A 19,346-nucleotide genomic window follows, 5' to 3' on the forward strand; every position below is an offset into this window, starting at 1 on the left:
TCTTAACTTTCATTCGTGCGTGAGCAAATTTTTAGAGCCTCGCAAAAAACAAAGCAATGCAACACGGTAGCAAATGACGTTAAAATAACACTGGCTTTCCAGTAGGGAGTTCAGTTACTTCTCACGAACATGCAACCGCGTGCAAAACAGAAGAAAGAGAAAAACAAGAAAGAGACTGGCATTCGAAATAGTAGAAGAGGCAAAAATAAGATGGAAAATTGTGTTTGTGTGTGTGAGTGCAAGAAGCAACATTGAATTTTTAGTTTTTCCGTAGATACGGGGGTGTAGCAAGAATTGCAATCGTTGAGAGAAGGATGCACCAACCGATTGTTGCGGAAACCTTGATTGCCAGAAGATCACCATAAACTGCAAGTTTCTCACTTCTTTTGGTTACTGAAAACAGTTATCTTTCGGGTGTTCAAGTGCTGATGTGGAGAGAGATCAAAACGCCCCCATTGGAGTGATTTCTCCGACCACATTTAAACCCACCGTCGACCGTACCTTTTGCGGGGATACCCTTCTTTTTCACACTTTCTTTCTTGCTCACGCATTATATAACAAGATATGAAAACGATCTCTCCCCAAGAAGTTGCCAAGCACAACACTAAAGGTAATCATCAATGTTTGCCATAATTCTTATTATGTTTCTGTTAGAAAAATGATTACTAACATTCAATCCAATTCGCGTCCGATGCATAGAGGATGTCTGGGTCATCCTTCACGGCAAAGTATACGATTTGACAAAGTTCTTACCGGAGCATCCGGGCGGTCAAAAGATCATCCTAAAGTACGCCGGCCAAGACGCGACTGACGCCTTTGATCCCATCCATCCACCCGATATCATCGACCGATTCCTTTCTCCGGAAGTTTGCATCGGTCAAGTTGATGCCACGGCGCTGGCAGCAGTAGAGAAAGTAGAGACCGAAGCCGAGAAGCGCTTGCGGTTGGCCCGTGAGAACATGCCTCGTCTGGATGAAATGTACAACTCATTCGACTTTGAATGTAAGTTTGGTTGCCCCGATCCCAACAAGCTGCGTGTCACGTTACTTATCCAGCTCATCTCGCGTTGCTACTCCAGCTGTGGCAAAGAGTGTTCTCAAGCCTGATGCGTGGGCCTACTATTCCTCCGGTGCTGATGATGAGATTTCGATGCGTGAGAATCACAACGCGTTCCACCGCATCTGGCTTCGTCCGAGGGTGATGGTCGACGTCAAGAATGTCGATTTGAGCACGACCATGCTCGGCTCAAAAGTATCGATCCCATTGTACATCACTGCCACTGCTTTGGGTAAGCTCGGCCACCCTGACGGCGAGAAGGTCTTGACGAGAGCTGCCGCCAAAAAGAATGTGATCCAGATGATTCCGACACTAGCTTCTTGCTCGTTTGACGAAATTGTTGATACACGTGCCGAGAACCAGACGCAGTGGCTCCAGCTCTACGTCAACTCGGACAGAGCCGTCACTGAAAAGTTTGTACGTCACGCAGAAGCCCGTGGAATCAAGGGACTCTTCATCACCGTCGATGCTCCTCAGCTCGGTAAGTTGCTTGCTGCTGAGATTTTTGCAATTCTGAATTTTGGATGCTCATCTCTTTTCCCGGTAGGCCGGCGTGAGAAGGATATGCGACAAAAGTACTCGGAGGAAGCTCCTGATGAGATGGATGAAAATTCCATGACTAGAGACCAGGGCGCCGCTAGAGCTATCAGCTCTTTCATCGACCCGTCCTTAAACTGGAAGGATATTGCTTGGTTCAAGCAGATCACAAAAATGCCTATTATTATCAAGGGCGTCCAAACTCCCGAAGACGCTGTCCTTGCTGCAAAGTACGGATGTCAAGGTATTGTCTTGTCCAACCACGGTGGCCGTCAGCTAGACTTTGCCCCATCTGCCATTGAAATTCTGCCGGAAGTGATGGATGCCTTGAAGCAAGAGGGACTAGACAAGAACTTTGAGGTTTACGTTGATGGTGGTATCCGTCGTGGTAGCGATATTTTCAAGGCTCTTGCCCTTGGTGCCAAGGGTGTCGGTATTGGCCGCCCCTTCTTGGTAAGATTGAAGACATGATCGACCTTGGGATTGTGCACTGAACAATTGTAACTTTTTAGTTTGCCATGTCTGGATACGGCGATGCCGGTGTAGAACGTCTGATCGAATTGCTGAAGGTATGTATAATCCTTTGTTGTGACCATATATATTTAAATCCTAATACCGTTTGTGCAAAAAAGGGCGAGCTAGAAATGTGCATGAGATTGATGGGTGCACCCACCGTTGCTGACATCAAACGAGAAATGGTCGACATTCGAAACATCAAGGATCACTTTGTTGCAAACCCTACGGATTACTTGGCACACGGTGCGTACGAGCGTATGCACCCCAGAGGCAACTGGTCCAAGTTATAAATATATCATACGGATAAATAATATACACTTTATGATATCTTATTTATGTTTCTGCTTTGTATTTGTCGTATCATTTTGAATCCAAAATTATTTGATACAAAGTGCTGACAGAAACCTTTTCATTAAAAGAAAATAGTCTAGTAAAAAATTGCCATGATAAATTTATTGTACAAAGACAGTCTGCATCTGATGGAGTCTTCTCTTACATCAAATCCTTCTTTGAATCGTAACTTGACATCCATCCACACACCTGACGGTTACTTCTGTTAGACTTAATACTTATTTCTAACGTTACGTGGCTCATTTCTGCGCGCTTTACAGTTTTGATGAGTTATGAGATTGTTTGTAATGTGTGAATATGCCTGTGTATGATAATATACAAGGAGGTGATATGAATACACAGATGCTTTGCAATAGCCTCTCATTCTATTCTAATCACAGAAGAGAGCTTTATTCAAAAACTTGGACATTGTTCTAACCTCACAACTCTTTCGACAAACACACATTATACTAGCAGCAAGTGAGAGAATAACAACAGGTAAAGATCTCTGTACCGCCATATCATCAGATGTCATAGTTTCGATGCAAAGGGAGAAGAAACAATTGTGGATCGTACTCCCAGATGTGCCGTGGCTACGAGTGTTTGTGAAGCAGCTGTTGAATCGTTATGCACTGAATCGTACGATATCGATTATTGCTCAAGATAAAAACTCGTCTATATCTTGCTTTCCACCTTTGCCTTAGCAGAGCTGGATATGACAGGCCAGCGTACATGAGATAATTTTCAGTCTTTTAAGCAAACAAGGACGTCTGCGATGGTTGTAGATATCTAAAGATTGACACCTTTGAGATGAAAACGCGCAACAATTGTACAAACCTTGGGCACAGCTTCGGGAATGCAAATCACGAATGATTTCAAACACTGTAACTGTGATGGATTAACCCATCTCGTTGCGCTTGTCCTTAACAGTCATAATGTGTTTCGAAAACACATTTCTTCAACGCATTCCTCGCATTGCTAAAAATGGTTCCACGAGGAAATAATTGCTTGCTTCTTCATTGTAACGAATTTCGACAAGGAAAGTGTTAAGTACGTGTGAATTGCTACTTGTAACATTAAAGAAGACTTGCTAAAATTTATTGATAGACACTGAAAGCAAATAGTGTAGCCATTGAGCAATCCTCAACATTGTCGAATAAGCTGTTGTCCATCAAGCACGGCCTTTATAACCACTGGGTTGTGCGGAGCATACGCGGGGATTCGGCGTTCTTTTAAGTTCGGATAAGCAAGTACTCTATACTTGCACTATAAGAAGATTCTTATTTACCATTATAGCATATAATGCTTGTTATATAAGCACTGTTTACGGAAAAAGACATTGAGAAATTTCCACTTTTGAACAGTTTTCAGGGTCTAAACGTCGTCATTACGTAATATTCGAAGAAAAAGTTAATTTGTAAGAAGAATTCGAAGAACTCCGACAAATACTTCTTTAAATTGTTTCTGCAAAAAAAACTTCTGTCGTGTGTGTATTCCCTGGATGTCTATCTTGCTTGAAGAATCAATCCAGCAATAAAGGATACAATATCTTTACCGGCGAATTCCATGTTGGACTTTATTGTTCTAACAACGTATATTTATATCTATTTACAAGGAAGCTTCTGGAGAATACTGGAAGTGTACAAGTCTGTGGAAATCTTCTAAGCAGCTTGGTGAACTAGCTTCACTTAGCGAGTACCTTCCCGGTAATGCTAGAATGTTTCTCCGAGCCAACCAATCAGACACGTCTTCTGCGTAATGGTTTTGCCAACTTGATTACTGGCCTGAAGCTTATTCGGAGTTTCAGATCCCCAACACTTCAGCAGCGAAGCTCGCTTAGCTCAGTTGGTTAGAGCGTGGTGCTAATAACGCCAAGGTCACAGGTTCGATCCCTGTAGTGAGCATAAGATGCTCATTCACACGTTCTTCCGTGCTTTCTTTTTGCACTTTTTGTAAATCTCGGCTCCAGCCCGATGTCGTGCACAGGCTTTACCCCTTTCCTTTTTGGTCACTTCGCCGTCATGTGCGCCGCTCTCTTTGACACCTTTCCCTTTGAATAGTATTTTCCATTGCACAATATTTATATATTATCGACTTTCCTTTATTATCATATATCCGTAGAAGTCCACACATAATATAAATACTGAAGCGAGCAAAAGAATAAACCGACACTTGACTAGTATCCTCTTACTTCGTGATCTCTCCTTTGTGACAAGTCTCTGTGGGTTCGTAGCGCAAAAGATTAGCGTTACGACACCGAGGCGCTCGATCGTTTTTGTATCGTAAATCATGTTTTTTTGCTACGAAACTACATTAGAAACATGAAGATAGAAGATACATAAGTGTAGTTTATCATTGTGTACATTTTGAACTCCTAAAAAGCACAAACGATAATTCATAAAATAAGGAAACATGAGTTGTTACATACAAAAAGGAAACATTGGCAAAGTCATTGAAAAAGGCAAGATGAAGATATTTACATCCTTAAACTATCAATGTTATTATTTCAACGTCTGTCAAGATCATTACAACACGATCAAGTACTAGCTGCACACCCAATACATCTATATTACGGCCCTGCGTCAGATCAACAAGAGTTTGCTTTTCGATAGTGCGCTTATCCCCATGTCGATAGTAAATATATGCATTGCGATTACTCTCGACAATGATAGCGAATTGATAGCTGGGATCAAGCTTCACATATCGACTATCTCGCTTTGATGCCTGGACAAATGCAAACGCATCGAAGGTAGCGACATGCTTTGGCTCAATAATGATGCCTTTTCGTTCAAACGTATATACTTGTCCATCCACATCAGCTTTGACGCACACAGAAGGATTGGTGCCAAACGCGTTGCAAAGCCATTCGCTGCCTGCAGAGGAAATTTGTTCGGTGATCTCCCCTCGCTTGTTGAGCACAGTGAAACGTATAGGCTGCCCGTCTTGATCGATATCTTCATCGATGTCTGCACCGACAGTGTGCTGATGTGTTTGAACAGTGGGTCCCTTTCCTGTTTCTTCTTTCGTCGAAGTAAACTTTTCTAGCCGCTCGGCGATCTCGACTAGTCGATTCTTATCGAGCGTTTCCAACACTCCATCGTCTGTATCGAAAATATGTGGCCATCGCGTATGCTCGTCTCGTTTTACCAGAAAAATGGTAAAGAGTCCAGTGGTTGGCTCTAAAGTCCAGATGCATTCGTCTGCCTTTACAGTACTCCAGAGTTTACGGTAAGGGTATGAGATATCGACGTCTTGTGCTCGTATAATCAAATTCAAATGCTGGTTTGTAAATGCGCAGCTGATAGCAGCCTTGGGCGTACCAGCTGGCAAGACAAATTGCATGGTGATGTCCGTCTGGTCTTGAGTCCAGCTATAAGGTGGAACCTTATGCAGTGCAATATCTCTGGCTTCCTTATCTACAGCCTTTTCCTCTTCTTCTGTCATCATTTTCACATCCTCGTCCGCTCTCTTGACGACTTCGTATTGTGTTTCGCTTCCAAAGATAGCAAAGTCATCGTCGAGTGAGACATACTCGGGAACTTGACTGCCTCTTTGCATATAGAGAAGTTTCAGTGCCGGAGGTTGCAGCGTTAATTCCATTGTGCAAATATTGAATTTCGTCGAAGTTGACGCAACATTACTGTACAGTACCAAGATGATTGTGTCGTTGACAAGTCTACCCGCTAACAAGGTGCATGGTACGGGCGATATTCCTTCGGTACCATCGCCTTCGTATACTACTGTACCGAGCGTGAAAGTTGATATCTTATTTTCGGTTTCGACATTTTGCTGGAAAACCTGGATATATCCTGCACCGTCGCTTACAACCAATATTGTCGGCGTCACGGCGATGATGGATGGATAATGTCGGTCGATTGGAACCGTAGGATCCGGTTCTGCGTAAGAAGGCATACTATCACTCTCGACTTCCAGCTTTGCAATGCCTTGGAAGCTGGTTTGTTTAGTATCCTATGAAATAGAATGTAAACAGCATACGAATAACTGCTTAAAGTCTCTGCTGTCTTTTATCTGTATACCTTGTCAAATAGCACCATGACTACTTTAGATTCTTCTTGGTCGACATAGTACGCTGTCCCCACATTATCGTTGAGCGGAAAACCTTGTGCCAAATGGCTGAATCGCACGCGTGCTTGCAGATCGCGGAATCCGAGGTGATTCAACTGGGCTGCTTTCTCGATAGCCAAGCCCGGACAAGGCAACGGTGTCCGGAACAAGCTTCCTTGCTCCGGGAATGGTGACAGCTTGTAGCCTTCAAACTTGGCATTTATCAGCTTGCGATCGGGAGCGAACCTTTTTGTAACGGCACTGACGCTGGTGGCCATTTTCATGCAAGAAAAAAAGAAGCGCAAAGAAATTGTAACCGGACCTCCGCACACAAAGCTTCGCTTCGCCTGCTGCCACGTCCCAGCGTGAGGCATGTCACAATTCCAAACAGCCCATGCATATCTCGATGACAACATCAAGTCCATCGGCGACTTGAAGATATCCAACATTCGCTCTCTCTTGGCGGCGAAACAGAAAGAGCAGGAGAACCTGGAGGAGGAAGTAGGTAGCGCGAAAAGAATGGAAACGAACCTGAAGTCATTAATCGTCTTGGCACCTGGACATAGTTTGAGGGCGTCAAGAGTAGCACTCGGGCAGTATTGGAGGATATCTTCAACCGTGCCACTGCTCAGAAAGCCGCACTCGACAAACTACACAGTTCCCTAGTTGAAACCGAAAAGAACCTTGCAGAGTGCAGTGCGAAATGCGCTTCAAACAACAGCAGCACATTTCAGCCTTCTAGCTTTGTGGAAGATATCGATAGTTTGCGGAAAGAATTGACAAGCGTACAGAATGCCGAGACTTATGTGAAAACCCTTCTGGCCGCTTCTGATCTAAGGTATATAACAGAAATATAGATAATTTGCGGATGGAGTCACTTTTGCTTATATCACTTTCAGAGCACAAGCAAAACGACTCGTTACGGAAAATACCGAGGATGCCATAAAGCCTTACAATCAGCTAGTCGAGTTGACGCTACAAGTCAAGAAGAAGATACAATCAGAAGATCAATGTAAACATCTCGTGTCACATCTGGAAGGAATCGCATCAACTTTGTACCAAGAATTATTAGACATTTTGACAAGGTAAGATTTGGATGAAAAGCTTCAAAGCTGCCATGCTTAAAGAAAGAATTTTTCTATTTAGGAACTTTTCAAAGACTCTTGACGATCTGTCGTGGCCCACACCTCTTCGACCGCCCTACAAGCTGGAAGTTAAAGAAAAGTTAGGTGGTTTCCAGCAAGCATGCAGACATCTGCTACTCCTAAAAGCGTAAGTTACTGATTGCACTCAAAAATATTTGCTGGTGGTCGTTATTAATCTTCACTATCAGGCCTCATCAATTTAAAACAAAAGACGCTGATGGAACTGGACCTACTGATCTTATTCCCATTACGATTATGAACAAAGCATTGTCACTCAGGTTCCGCTATCACTTTGAAACTTCGAAGCCGACTAATCGACCTGACAAGGTAAGCCATCCAGTAATCCAGAGAAAACAATGCGAAGCTACTAATTGCTTGTAACTGCAGCCGGAATGGTTCCTATCTCACGTCAAAAATACTATCGGTGCACATCTACCGTTCCTTATTACGACAGTGCAACCTATAGTAACAGATACATTGCAGCAGACCATATCAGTAAAAGATGTATTCATCAATGGATTGATGGAGGATATCTTGCGAAAGCTGCGCCATCATGTACCGAGAATATTAAACAAACCAAGCTATTTGAGTCATACTATCCACGAAGTCTTGGAGTTCGAGAAAATGTTGCTCGAAGACTTTTCATATCAACCGCTTCCCGCGAACAGTCCAGGAAGTCTTATCTTGGATAACACTGATTGGTTTGATGCATGGTTCGATACAGAGAAAGAATGTAGGGATCTGATACTAATCATAATTTATGCAATTGGAAGACTGCTTTGCTAAAATTATACTTTACAACGACAGTCGCTGAAAAACGATACATTGAACTTATCACGGATGCAAAAGCATTCGATGCCTACGAAGAGCAGACCTTAAATAATAATCATAATGGCAATGAAGTGCAAGCCAGTCGATCCGCATCCAGATTGCTTGGGCTCCTAGAAAGTGTAACAGGTGAAAATATAATAAGAATATCTATTAGCTCGATGGCGACATTGCTAACATGCAATTCCAGAGTCTTACAAATTATTACCAAAGATTCAACAGAAACTGCGGTTTTTACTAGACATTCAGTTCGATTTGCTGGGACAGTATCATGGACGGATAAGTGCTGCCTTGGATTCATTCGAGGCTCTCAACTTGATCCGTTCTGTTCCTGCTCCTGGCGGATTGCCAGACGCTGTGACAGGATTGATGACCACCGCAAATTCTGGCGGGACGTTGGCAGCACTTCATCGGTTATATAGATGGTGGGCAAGCAGCAGGACTGTTTGCGACACTCTGAAGGAAATTGGAGACGAAGATGTAAGTGCAGCAAAGATGAAATAATCGATTCAAATGTTGACAGGCTACAAGTTTTTCCTAGATATGCAATATCAAATCCGTCAAGATGATGAATCGATCTCTCGCATTACATCCGAGCAGACGCCATTCAGCAGTTATGCAAAAGACACATCTGATGAATCCATATTTTCCTGTGCAGTAACCGCATTTAAGATGTTGGAACAAAAGGTTGACAGAATCGCAATCAAAATTATTATGAAAGAATGGGCATCTGACGCTAGACTCTACGTGCGAAGGTATTAAAAGGAGACTGAACTGCAATTATGGATTACTGACTCGGTTGCCTGATAGATGGCAAATGCCACCAGACGATACAAGTTCTTTAGACAACATTTCTGCAGAGCTATATCAGCCTTTGCAGAACTTCAAAAGTTCTTGCGAATTTTTATCCACCCAGATGCCATCTGCCGACTTTGTGAACATTCTACGTGAATTATACACTGGCATTGAAGATTGGCACATGCGCAATATCATTGCACCCAATCGGTTGTCTGAAGATGCCACGCAGCAGCTGCGAAAGGATCTAGAACTGGGATTGTGGAAAGTGGGACGACGATGGATTAGCAAGCCAGAAAACTTTACGCGAAGGTAAGTTTTCCTTCTTGTACAGGGATATTTTATCAGGATCGATCTCACATCACTCTAGGTTGAAGGCACAAGTGAGTTTAAAAGAAGATGAAGACTCCCTGCGGTAGCGGTTTTCTTTTTTATGCTAAACCTAATAACACAGAAGAAAAAAGAAAAACTAGTTTTTAATCCGAAACAGCTTGGCTTCATTTCCTTTTTGCGCGTCTTTTGCTTTTGTTTCTGTGTGTCGAAAAACAAACTAACGAGACCGGTCCTTGAATCGGATTCGAAAACCCATGCTTGCTGCTTTAAAATCATTCTGCAAATGCATTAAACCCGCTGCCTTTCTTCACTTTTTCAGTTTCCACCATGGCTCAGGACGACATTACACAGCTCTGTATCAATACGATCCGTACGCTAGCTGCAGATATCACCCGTGGTGCAAACTCGGGACATCCGGGTGCTCCTATGGGCTGTGCGCCTATGGCACACGTCCTTTTCTCCAAATTTGTGCAGGTTAATCCCAAGGACCCTCATTGGCCTAACCGCGATCGTTTCGTGCTTTCCAACGGCCATGCCTGCGCGCTCCAGTATATGCTTCTCCACTTTATGGGATTCAAGATGTCCATGGATGACCTCAAGGCCTTCCGTCACGTCGGCAGCATGTAAGTGGCGCAAGATGACGCGTGGTTCCTTTTTCCTCTTCCCATGTGGCACTGACGCCTCACAACTTTTAGCACTCCTGGCCATCCTGAGCGTGGTCACACTGAAGGCATTGAGGTTACTACCGGTCCTCTCGGTCAAGGTAACAATGCAGGATCGTTTCTCTGTCTGGAAAATACAGACGTTTATTGACGCATATTTTCACGCTAGGTATTGCCAACGCCGTCGGTCTCGCCTTGGCAGAACAGCAGATGGCTGCTACCTTCAACAGACCCAACTATGAAATTATCAACAATTATACGTATGTCATTATGGGTGACGGATGCCTTCAAGAAGGTGTCCAAGCGGAAGCATGCTCTCTAGCTGGGTAAGGACTGGCGTCTGCAAATGTGCTTTTTTTTTCACGATTTTCCTGACATCCACACAAAGACATCTGCAGCTCGGAAAACTTATTGCGCTGTATGATGACAATCACATTACCATTGATGGTGACACTGCTGTTTCGTTTACAGAAGATGTTCTCAAGCGCTTTGAAGCTTACGGATGGCACACTCAAAAGCTCGATGACGGTGATCATGATCTTGCTGATATCGAGAAAGCCATCGAAAATGCCAAAGCTGTCACTGACAAGCCGTCCATCATCAAGATCCGCACTACTATCGGTGAGTTTTTTCCGGACCAACGCGTATGCGCCCTGGCCATGATGTCATGTTGACGTGCATTTTTGCTGTTAGGTTTCGGTTCCAAATTCCAGGGCGAAGAGAAGACGCACGGCAGCCCGCTCGATCGTGAGTTTTTGAATGCAGCGTGGATCCCAAGATTTTGTTGAGCTAACTCACTCATCCGTTTGTTGGCAGCTGAGGATATCAAACAATTGAAGCAGAAATTTGGTTTCAACCCTGATGAACAATATGTCGTTCCACAAGAGGTAAAAAGTCCAGTGCTACGATGCATCCCTCGTCATGCTATTCAACTAGAGTCGATTCTGTAATCAGGTATACAAATTCTATCAAGAACGAGCCGCCGAAAACGCGCGTGCGCAGGAGCAATGGCAAAAGTTGCTGGATAACTACAGCAAAGAGTATCCCAAGGAAGCCGGTGAACTCAAGCGTCGCTGGGAAGGCAAGCTTCCTGATGGTTGGCAAGACGCCCTTCCGAAGTACAGCCCTAAAGACGCTGCAGTCGCAACTCGAAAGCTATCCGAAGCAGTACTTACCAAGCTCACAGAAGTCATTCCTGAATTAATTGGTGGTTCGGCCGATTTGACTGGCTCGAACAACACCCGATGGAAGACAGCTGTCGATTTCCAGCCTGTAAGTCCTATGCAAGCTATCATTTACGATAAAGATCCTGAGCAATTAACCTATTATATGCAGCCAAGCACTAAGCTCGGTGACTACTCTGGTCGCTATATCCGTTACGGTGTCCGTGAACATGGTATGCATGCTGTTATGAATGGCATTGCTGCTTATCAAGGCCTTATTCCATTCGGCGGTACATTTTTGAACTTCCTCACGCAAGTATTCGGCATTGTGGCATTTCATTATACACAGTTCATATATTAACTATGTATGTAACTATAGTTATGGTTGGGGTGCTGCTCGTCTCAGCGCACTGTCGCAGTTACGGGTCCTCTACATCATGACCCACGACTCTATTGGTCTCGGTGAAGATGGTCCCACTCATCAGCCTATCGAGACACTAGCTTTGACTCGAGCAACTCCAAACATGTTGACGTTCCGTCCCGCTGATGGCAACGAAGTCTCCGGAGCTTATTTGATAGCGTTGGAGCGGTGCAAAGAGCCTTCCGTCTTGGCTTTGACTCGCCAAAACCTGCCTCAACTCAAGGGTTCTTCTATCGAGGCTGTGCGCAAGGGTGGCTATATTCTCGAACCGCTTTCAGACCAAAATCCAGACGTTATTCTTGTCGCCACCGGTTCTGAAGTATCCATTGCTGTTGACGCTGCAGAATTGCTGAGAAAAGAAGGAACAAAAGTGCGTGTTGTCTCTATGCCTTGCACAGAGCTGTTCGATGAGCAACCTCTAGAATACAGACAATCTGTTCTCTCAAAGGGCATTCCTGTCGTTTCCGTTGAAGCTCTCAGCACATTTGGCTGGCAGAAATATTCTCATGCTCAAGTCGGCATGGTCACCTTTGGTGCTTCCGGAGTAAGTTGAACAGATATATGATTCCAGGAGATCGGATCACTCACTGATTACATGTGATATAGGCCTACAAGGACGTCTACAAGTTTTTCCAGATTACGCCAGAACATACGGCTGATATGGCAAAGAATGCTATTCAGTACTTTAAGAAGCACGGTAGCGTCCCTGAACTCTTTCCTCAGTTTGCGCCTTGTACATAAGTAGACGAGAGAAAGACAGAGACCATGAGAAAATACTTTATAAATTGAGAAATACATATGGCTAAAGCTATTGACCGGAACAAACCGATCTCTTTTACTGGATGTTTACGGGTGTGGCAGGCCATCCAGCGATTGCGGCTGACAAATAAGGCCAATCGGCAAAAGACTTTACCGTGGGAACTGGCATCATCTTTATAAAGTTAAAATCTATATCTTCTCGCTTCCTGCGTCGGGTGGCTACAACAGAATGAGTGTCTCTCTCGGTCGCTCGTGCGTCTTTCTTTCAAGATCTCTGGTCTTTGCACCGGTGCGCTCGTTCTCGTCATGTCAGGTCGCATTCAGGAATGCGGAGCCAGTCAGCAGCGCACCTTTGGAGGGTATCCGGGTATTGGACTTGACTCGTGTCTTAGGTGCGTAGACTGCTTAAGCAACAGATCACAGCCATGTTAATATATTACACAGCGGGTCCATACTGTACAATGATGCTTGGCGACTTGGGGTAATAAAGTTAAAATAATACGGGACCCTGATTATTTTCACGGCTGCTGATCGATCTATTTAATCTGGACAGAGCCGAAGTGATCAAAGTCGAGAACCCGAAAGGTGGAGACGATACACGTGCGTGGGGACCCCCGTATGCCGAAAATAAGTCTCCAGAGGACGTTGGCCGAGGCGAATCCGCGTACTTTTTATGCGTCAACAGAAATAAGAAATCAATAACGGTCGATATGAAGTCGGACGGCGGACGGAAGTTACTGCACGATCTAGTCAAGGAGTGCGATGTCTTGGTTGAAAATTATCTGCCCGGCAAGTTGAGCAAGATGGGCATGGGATACGAGCAGCTTTCAAAGATCAATCCTAAGCTAGTGTATGCCTCTATTACAGGTGAAATTTCTCAGATCTCAAGGAAAAAAGAGGATATGATTGCTTATTCGAGGTTAGGTTATGGACAGACTGGACCTTATGCTGATCGACCGGGATATGATGTGATTATTGAAGCAGAGGCTGGATTAATGCATATTACTGGTGAACCAGATGGAAGTCCTGTAAAAGTGGGCGTTGCGATCACAGGTAAACATCGAACGGAATACTCTGGTGCCAAAGAACAGTAAAGAATGACAACGTATTTATTTACACAGATTTGACAACTGGTCTGTATGCACACAGCGCCATCTTGGCGGCTCTGATTAAGCGAGGAGTCACTGGCAAAGGTCAATGGATCGACTGTTCTTTAATTGAATCCCAAGTTGCGTCTCTGGCCAACATTGCATCCAACTATCTGATAGGAGGCAGGGAAGCCAAGCGCATGGGCACATCGCATCCTTCCATTGTACCTTATCAAGTGTTTCCCACAAAAGACTCGTTTGTTATGATTGGCGCAGGCAATGACGGCCAGTTTGCAAAGCTGTGCACCCGCCTAGGATTAGACCATTTGCTTCAAGACGAAAAGTTCAAAACGAACCCTGACCGCGTGCGCCATCGCAAAGAATTGATCCAAATTCTTAGCGACCGCCTCATTCAAGAATCTACAGCGCATTGGCTGGAACAGCTGACCGGTGCAGGTTTCCCTTTTGCTCCTATCAACAATATCCAACAAACATTCGAGCACCCTCAGGTTGTTGCCCGCGGACTCGTTCAGCAGGTCGAACACGAACGGGCTGGAACAATCAATCTTGTCGGCCCTCCCGTCAAATACAGCGATTTCAAACCCACTATCCGTTTGCCACCACCGGTGCTAGGTGCACACACAGATCAGGTACTGTCACAGGTGCTCAACTACACCCCGGAGCAAATACACGCATTGCGCGCAGAAGGAGCCATTGGCGCATAATAGATATCGTTTTCTTTTGTTTTAATTATCCTCGTACATATTTTACTTTTTGTTTCCTCTTTGATAAGTTTGGCGTTTTTTGCTGCTGCTGTTCGCGCATTTCGGCAAGTGTCGGTAAACCCTGTGCTTTGCGTTGCTTGTCGATCACTGCCTCGATTTCTGCAAGACTTGTCATTGGCGTGACCATGTTCTCAGGCATAGGAGTATCTACTACTTCGGGAAGCCGCTTTGCAATCTCAATGTACAGTTGTTTACCTAGCATGAACGGTTAGCGATCGACCTGTAGAGAGAGATAAGTGTATTTGTGCTTGCTTACGAGTGGTGATGTGTGAATGGATGAAAAAGTTGTTATTCTTCATTTGGACCTTGATGCGGCCAACTGTAGCCCAATCTCGAGGATGTCTCTTGCCTTCGTACACCACAGATAGTCCAAGCCGCTGCGTTGCGAGCGCCATGTGATATGCATTCGGTTTCGAGACAGCGTACTTTTTAATTACTTTACGTCCTTCGCTCACAGATTTATCGGCATCAATGTAGCACGGGTATACGCAGACCCAACTAAAGAACATATAAGCATCTTGGATGACAATCAAAGAGTTTCCTTCTTGCCGCTTACTTTTTATATTCGGATGGATCTAAACGTCTTACACCTTGAGGCGTCATAACTACAGCTGCAGGACCGGCTGCTGCTGCTGCTGCTGCCGCTGAAGCTGCAGAGGGAGGAGGAGGTGGCGTATTGACAGACATGTTTCTCATCATACTCTGTAAATCGGGCATTGCATCGTTCGACGATCCAGGTAACGGAAAGTCCATATTATCAATATCGTCATCGTCCATAAAGACTGGATTCTTTTGGCTCTCCTTTAATTTGTTGAGCATCGACATTTTGGGAACGTGTGCGAAGAAAGGAAGCAGCAAACGACGAAAAAGCCGCGGAGTAAGGGCGGATTTGAATGGATCTGGTCTGCTGTCATGCAAATGGAGCAGCCTTTTTATTTTCTCTTTCGTACATACTTTTTACTCTCACACACTATGGCGACCTTAAGAAGTCAAACGCTCATGATTGGCAAATCAGGATCGTCTGTTGTGTCATACCAAGTATGTATACATAGCCGCTGCGAGGAAGCAAACCGGATCGTGAATCTGACAATGGTTTTCGATTTAGGAAGAGGATGCGCAGTGCCCTGTTTGCAAGAGCGACAAATATCTGACACCTAATCTAAAGCTACTTGTATCGCCATGCTTTCACAAAATGTAAGACAATATAATGCTAGGAACGAATGAACGAACGACCATTGACTGCGCAAGTTAGGTGCGAGTCCTGTATAGATCGGCTGTTCAGTGCCGGTCCTGCACCCTGCCCTATATGTCAGCAGGTCCTGCGCAAAAATCAGTTCATGTCCCAAATTTTCGAAGACCTGGCAGTCGAAAAGGAAGTACGGATACGGAAACGGGTCAGCAAAGTGTACGTAACATTTGGAACACATTAGGGAAAAAGTGCCGGCATTTTGCTTACAACGTTTATAGGTTCAACAAGAGACCCGAAGATTTCCCAACCCTAAGAGCATACAACGACTATTTAGAAGAAGTAGAGGATATTACATTCAATCTTATGAACGAAGTCGACGTGGCGGAAACAGAGGCCAGGATTACTGCATACGAATTGGAAAACAAGGAAGCGATTGCAGCCAACGAGGCGCGACTGGTAAAATTTAAGAGCGATAATTGTTTGCTTGATCGAAGTTACTAAGATGTATGTAATAGGCAAATGAAGAACGATACAAGAGTTATCAGGATGAGATTGAGAGACAGCAGCGTGAGCAGAAGCGCGAAGAATATCTGAAAACTTTGGAAGAGGAGCGACGACAAAGAGAGCAAGAGAAAGCTGAAATCATCAAAGAGCTTGTAGGTTACAACTAGATCTTTCGAGTCCAGAATCCATTTTTTTTAACAAGAACCATCGAATACATAGGCTACTACAAACAAATCGGCACAGTCGGTTATAGCCGCACGTCATTCCATTGCATTAAAACGATCGTCTGCTCGACGACAACAGCAATCAGACAGCAGCTCACCTGCACGGCTTGCGTTACCTGCCTGGATTACAGCGTCAATGGAGCAGGATGATATCCGAGATACTGCTATGGAGGAATTTGATCCACTTAATCTGCAATACGAATACCCAAGCGGCTTTGATGTCCGAGACAGTTACGAAGATCCGTAAGTAGTGGTTGAGGATGATGGATACTATAACATCTCAACATGTGTGATATCTAACATTCTGTGATCTCATGCGCAGTTTAACTGAATACATTCATACAAGCAAGAAGGCACGAGCAGGAGGATTTGCGGCGAAGTACTCATATCAGCGAGCGATTGGCGATGCGTTTACTGGTCTTACATGCAAACCGATAGAGGGCTAGATTGTAGTTATTCATTATATTTAAAGTCATAGATGTTGCTGTATATAAGTTTGGAAGGAACAAGAAAAAAAAAAAAGAAAGAAGAAAGCAAAAACAAAGAAAGATAAAGGGGATGGGGAAAGAGAACAACTTTACAGAAATGTATGCATGTACATATATATATTATCCCTGAATCACGCAGCTTAGCCTGTACTTCATACCCAGGTAGGACAGGTAGAAGCGGGCAGGGAAGACGCGTATACTCTTGAGTTGAGGGAAATTGTCGTCTACAGAGGAGGGAAAGAAATATAAGACATTGAGGGTTGGATAGGTGTTTGAGAAGCTCTTTTACCTTTAATATCTACATAGATGCCTGGAGAGCGTGTGACAAAGGGATGGTCATACGGAGGTAGTAGGAGAAGGAAAAATAAGAAAATAAGAAGTAGGTCAGGCGGGTGAAACAGTCTGGACGGGTTGAGCTACTTGTTAAAATGCTTACCTCCCATGGTGAAAGCCTGTTCAATCTTGTAATGGTTCTCACTCTGGAATGGGACCCACTGGTTCTCGCGAAAGAACAGCCAAGTGACCTCTTGGGGGTAATCGGTCAGCGGAGGCTCTGACGATGACCCTTCCTGAGGGGTTGCATGCGCCTGAATACTCGGTCGTCAGCATTCGAAATTCTACAGAGATGAACATGGTAATTCTGTCGGTCGTTATCTAGCTACCATTGAAGACGGCGAGTACCAAGTTCTTGATGCAGTCATTGTTGCTACACCTCTAGTAAGGAAGCTTTGATTTGTGAATGAGCAGAATATTGGTCACTAAAACACATGTAGCACCATAGCACTCAGCTGATATTGATATTCAGTTCCATAACATCCCTGAGGCCTTCAGAGAATACCACTTCGTCCATAATTCTAAAGAGTTAAAAAAATCGAGGTACTGATGCTTACCGTTGTTCGCTGCCCAACACAGAGTCTGCACTGTAGTAGTTGACAACTTCGCCGGAGAACTACTCGGTAGCAATCTTGTTGATGGTGGCATTCGTGAGCTCCAAGGTTTCTTCTATGTAATACGTAGCGTTTTCTCTGCCCATTTCTGGGTACACTGCACAAAAGTTGGAGAATGTCAGAGCTACGCATACACATGTCGTGATCCAGGGCCAAAGATTAAGCTTCCACGTCCGACCGAAGAAAATCAAGACAATGCTAGAAAGCCAAAGAAGAAATCCATAAGAGTTGTTGATATATGCAAAGCGCTGAAGCAACTGAAGCCTGATCTACCGATGAAGATTGTGAAGAGGAGCACCAAAGATCTTGGACGATGGACAAGCTGGGTTTGTTACAATGTCATCAAGGGGCCGTTAGAGGACAAGAAGTCAATTCCATCATGGAAGTTGCTAGACTCTGCATACAAAATCCAAATAGTGCAAAAAATTGAGACGCAGGGTGCATCTCGGGGCATCGCTCTATCTGCCTGTGCTGACGGCTGAATTGCTATGCATTTTGCATCTGAATGTTGGAGAAACAAAAGCAAATATCGGAATTCTGCCAAGCGGAAACAAGTCGCAAAGGATGAAGGAAAACTGAAGAAAAAGTGTAAGAGCAAACATAAAAAGAGCCGCAGATTGACTGAAGTAAGCAGTATGGTGATGTTAGACCATGAAATTAGTATGTAAATTTCAAATTAATCTGTCATGTGTAGGCAACAAATCGAATCATCGAATTCAAAGACTGAGCCAAAATCTAGCAGCAAGAAGACCTCTGATGGCAAAAGCAAAAGAAGAAAAGAGCATAACTTGCCAGGTGAGCATCAACGACTTAACAGCGCGGAAATTAATTAGCTACTAATACTCGATTGCTCGTAGATAGTTAATCGACATCATTGCATGTAGCTACCAACCTCGTTAAGAGGCGCGTTTTAAATCTAGCATAGCTTACACATTTGTACCTTTGTGCCTTGCATATAAATATCAACGTGATATGAAATATCATTTATACCTGTTTGTGCACATATTACATCATTTAGAAATTCGAGGATGGCTATTATATTACAGCGAAGCATATTTCTGTTATTCACCGTTTCCTAATGTTCCTAACGTTGGTAAGAGTGTTTAGGTGAATTACCCGTTATCCAACTGTTTTTTCTCTGTAAGAGCTTTTTATTTTCACTTAATTATCCATTTTCACTATACAACAAACCAGTGAACTTGTTGAAACGGATCCATTTCCCCGCTTTCTTCCAGCGACCGCGATTCCATTCGTTTACCCAAAATTTGTCCCACAGTGATTTCGTAGCATATTCTTGTTTGAAATTTACATCATCAGACTCTTTCTGTAGATTATCTGCATCAGCTAGGTAGAGTATACAAACACTTGATGCATCGGAAAAATGCTTCGGAATTCAATGAATGCAAACGAGACGATAAAACGAATTAACAAAAGGTTAAGAATATAAAGCTTACATGATTTCAGTGACGCAGCGTTATGTGATAGAGGTTCGCTGACACCGAGCTATCAAA

At 44.0% G+C, this 19,346-nt stretch overlaps 8 protein-coding genes and 1 non-coding gene across 9 annotated transcripts; 6 read left to right on the plus strand and 3 right to left on the minus strand.

Annotated features, from left to right (window-relative positions):
• Positions 1 to 564: 564 nt before the first annotated feature.
• VTP01DRAFT_8987 (uncharacterized protein) lies at positions 565 to 2,399 on the plus strand (the record flags this gene model as incomplete). The annotated part of the gene is made up of 6 exons (XM_069388168.1): positions 565 to 610; positions 700 to 1,002; positions 1,079 to 1,537; positions 1,604 to 2,046; positions 2,106 to 2,162; positions 2,226 to 2,399. The coding sequence occupies 6 exons, from the start codon at positions 565 to 567 to the stop codon at positions 2,397 to 2,399; spliced, it is 1,482 nt and encodes a 493-aa protein (XP_069240493.1).
• Positions 2,400 to 4,269: 1,870 nt separating this feature from the next.
• On the plus strand, positions 4,270 to 4,343 carry VTP01DRAFT_t39. The gene has a single exon. It is a non-coding gene; the product is annotated as a tRNA-Ile (tRNA).
• Positions 4,344 to 4,923: 580 nt separating this feature from the next.
• VTP01DRAFT_8988 (uncharacterized protein) lies at positions 4,924 to 6,782 on the minus strand (the record flags this gene model as incomplete). The annotated part of the gene is made up of 2 exons (XM_069388169.1): positions 4,924 to 6,408; positions 6,477 to 6,782. The coding sequence occupies 2 exons, from the start codon at positions 6,780 to 6,782 to the stop codon at positions 4,924 to 4,926; spliced, it is 1,791 nt and encodes a 596-aa protein (XP_069240494.1).
• Positions 6,783 to 6,876: 94 nt separating this feature from the next.
• On the plus strand, positions 6,877 to 9,691 carry VTP01DRAFT_8989 (uncharacterized protein; the record flags this gene model as incomplete). Its single annotated transcript, XM_069388170.1, has 11 exons — positions 6,877 to 7,005; positions 7,071 to 7,342; positions 7,404 to 7,589; positions 7,651 to 7,776; positions 7,838 to 7,976; positions 8,037 to 8,382; positions 8,457 to 8,606; positions 8,668 to 8,957; positions 9,009 to 9,232; positions 9,288 to 9,584; positions 9,643 to 9,691. 11 exons carry the CDS (start codon positions 6,877 to 6,879, stop codon positions 9,689 to 9,691), a joined length of 2,208 nt encoding a protein of 735 aa, XP_069240495.1.
• Positions 9,692 to 9,932: 241 nt separating this feature from the next.
• Positions 9,933 to 12,592, plus strand: VTP01DRAFT_8990 (uncharacterized protein; the record flags this gene model as incomplete). The annotated part of the gene is made up of 10 exons (XM_069388172.1): positions 9,933 to 10,228; positions 10,301 to 10,368; positions 10,437 to 10,593; positions 10,656 to 10,888; positions 10,961 to 11,014; positions 11,084 to 11,154; positions 11,222 to 11,539; positions 11,603 to 11,742; positions 11,810 to 12,395; positions 12,458 to 12,592. 10 exons carry the CDS (start codon positions 9,933 to 9,935, stop codon positions 12,590 to 12,592), a joined length of 2,058 nt encoding a protein of 685 aa, XP_069240496.1.
• A 247-nt stretch (positions 12,593 to 12,839) lies between these two features.
• Positions 12,840 to 14,423, plus strand: VTP01DRAFT_8991 (uncharacterized protein; the record flags this gene model as incomplete). Its single annotated transcript, XM_069388173.1, has 5 exons — positions 12,840 to 13,002; positions 13,055 to 13,091; positions 13,164 to 13,477; positions 13,535 to 13,663; positions 13,732 to 14,423. 5 exons carry the CDS (start codon positions 12,840 to 12,842, stop codon positions 14,421 to 14,423), a joined length of 1,335 nt encoding a protein of 444 aa, XP_069240497.1.
• A 25-nt stretch (positions 14,424 to 14,448) lies between these two features.
• Positions 14,449 to 15,308, minus strand: VTP01DRAFT_8992 (uncharacterized protein; the record flags this gene model as incomplete). Its single annotated transcript, XM_069388174.1, has 3 exons — positions 14,449 to 14,678; positions 14,740 to 14,981; positions 15,040 to 15,308. 3 exons carry the CDS (start codon positions 15,306 to 15,308, stop codon positions 14,449 to 14,451), a joined length of 741 nt encoding a protein of 246 aa, XP_069240498.1.
• A 147-nt stretch (positions 15,309 to 15,455) lies between these two features.
• Positions 15,456 to 16,846, plus strand: VTP01DRAFT_8993 (uncharacterized protein; the record flags this gene model as incomplete). The annotated part of the gene is made up of 7 exons (XM_069388175.1): positions 15,456 to 15,521; positions 15,589 to 15,677; positions 15,736 to 15,888; positions 15,951 to 16,128; positions 16,188 to 16,328; positions 16,396 to 16,643; positions 16,723 to 16,846. 7 exons carry the CDS (start codon positions 15,456 to 15,458, stop codon positions 16,844 to 16,846), a joined length of 999 nt encoding a protein of 332 aa, XP_069240499.1.
• Positions 16,847 to 17,008: 162 nt separating this feature from the next.
• Positions 17,009 to 17,553, minus strand: VTP01DRAFT_8994 (uncharacterized protein; the record flags this gene model as incomplete). The annotated part of the gene is made up of 4 exons (XM_069388176.1): positions 17,009 to 17,112; positions 17,178 to 17,198; positions 17,325 to 17,475; positions 17,551 to 17,553. 4 exons carry the CDS (start codon positions 17,551 to 17,553, stop codon positions 17,009 to 17,011), a joined length of 279 nt encoding a protein of 92 aa, XP_069240500.1.
• Positions 17,554 to 19,346: the final 1,793 nt, after the last annotated feature.

Source organism: Rhizomucor pusillus, assembly GCF_041956525.1.
Source record: "Rhizomucor pusillus strain CBS 183.67 unplaced genomic scaffold VTP01scaffold_6, whole genome shotgun sequence".
NCBI lineage: Eukaryota > Fungi > Mucoromycota > Mucoromycetes > Mucorales > Lichtheimiaceae > Rhizomucor > Rhizomucor pusillus.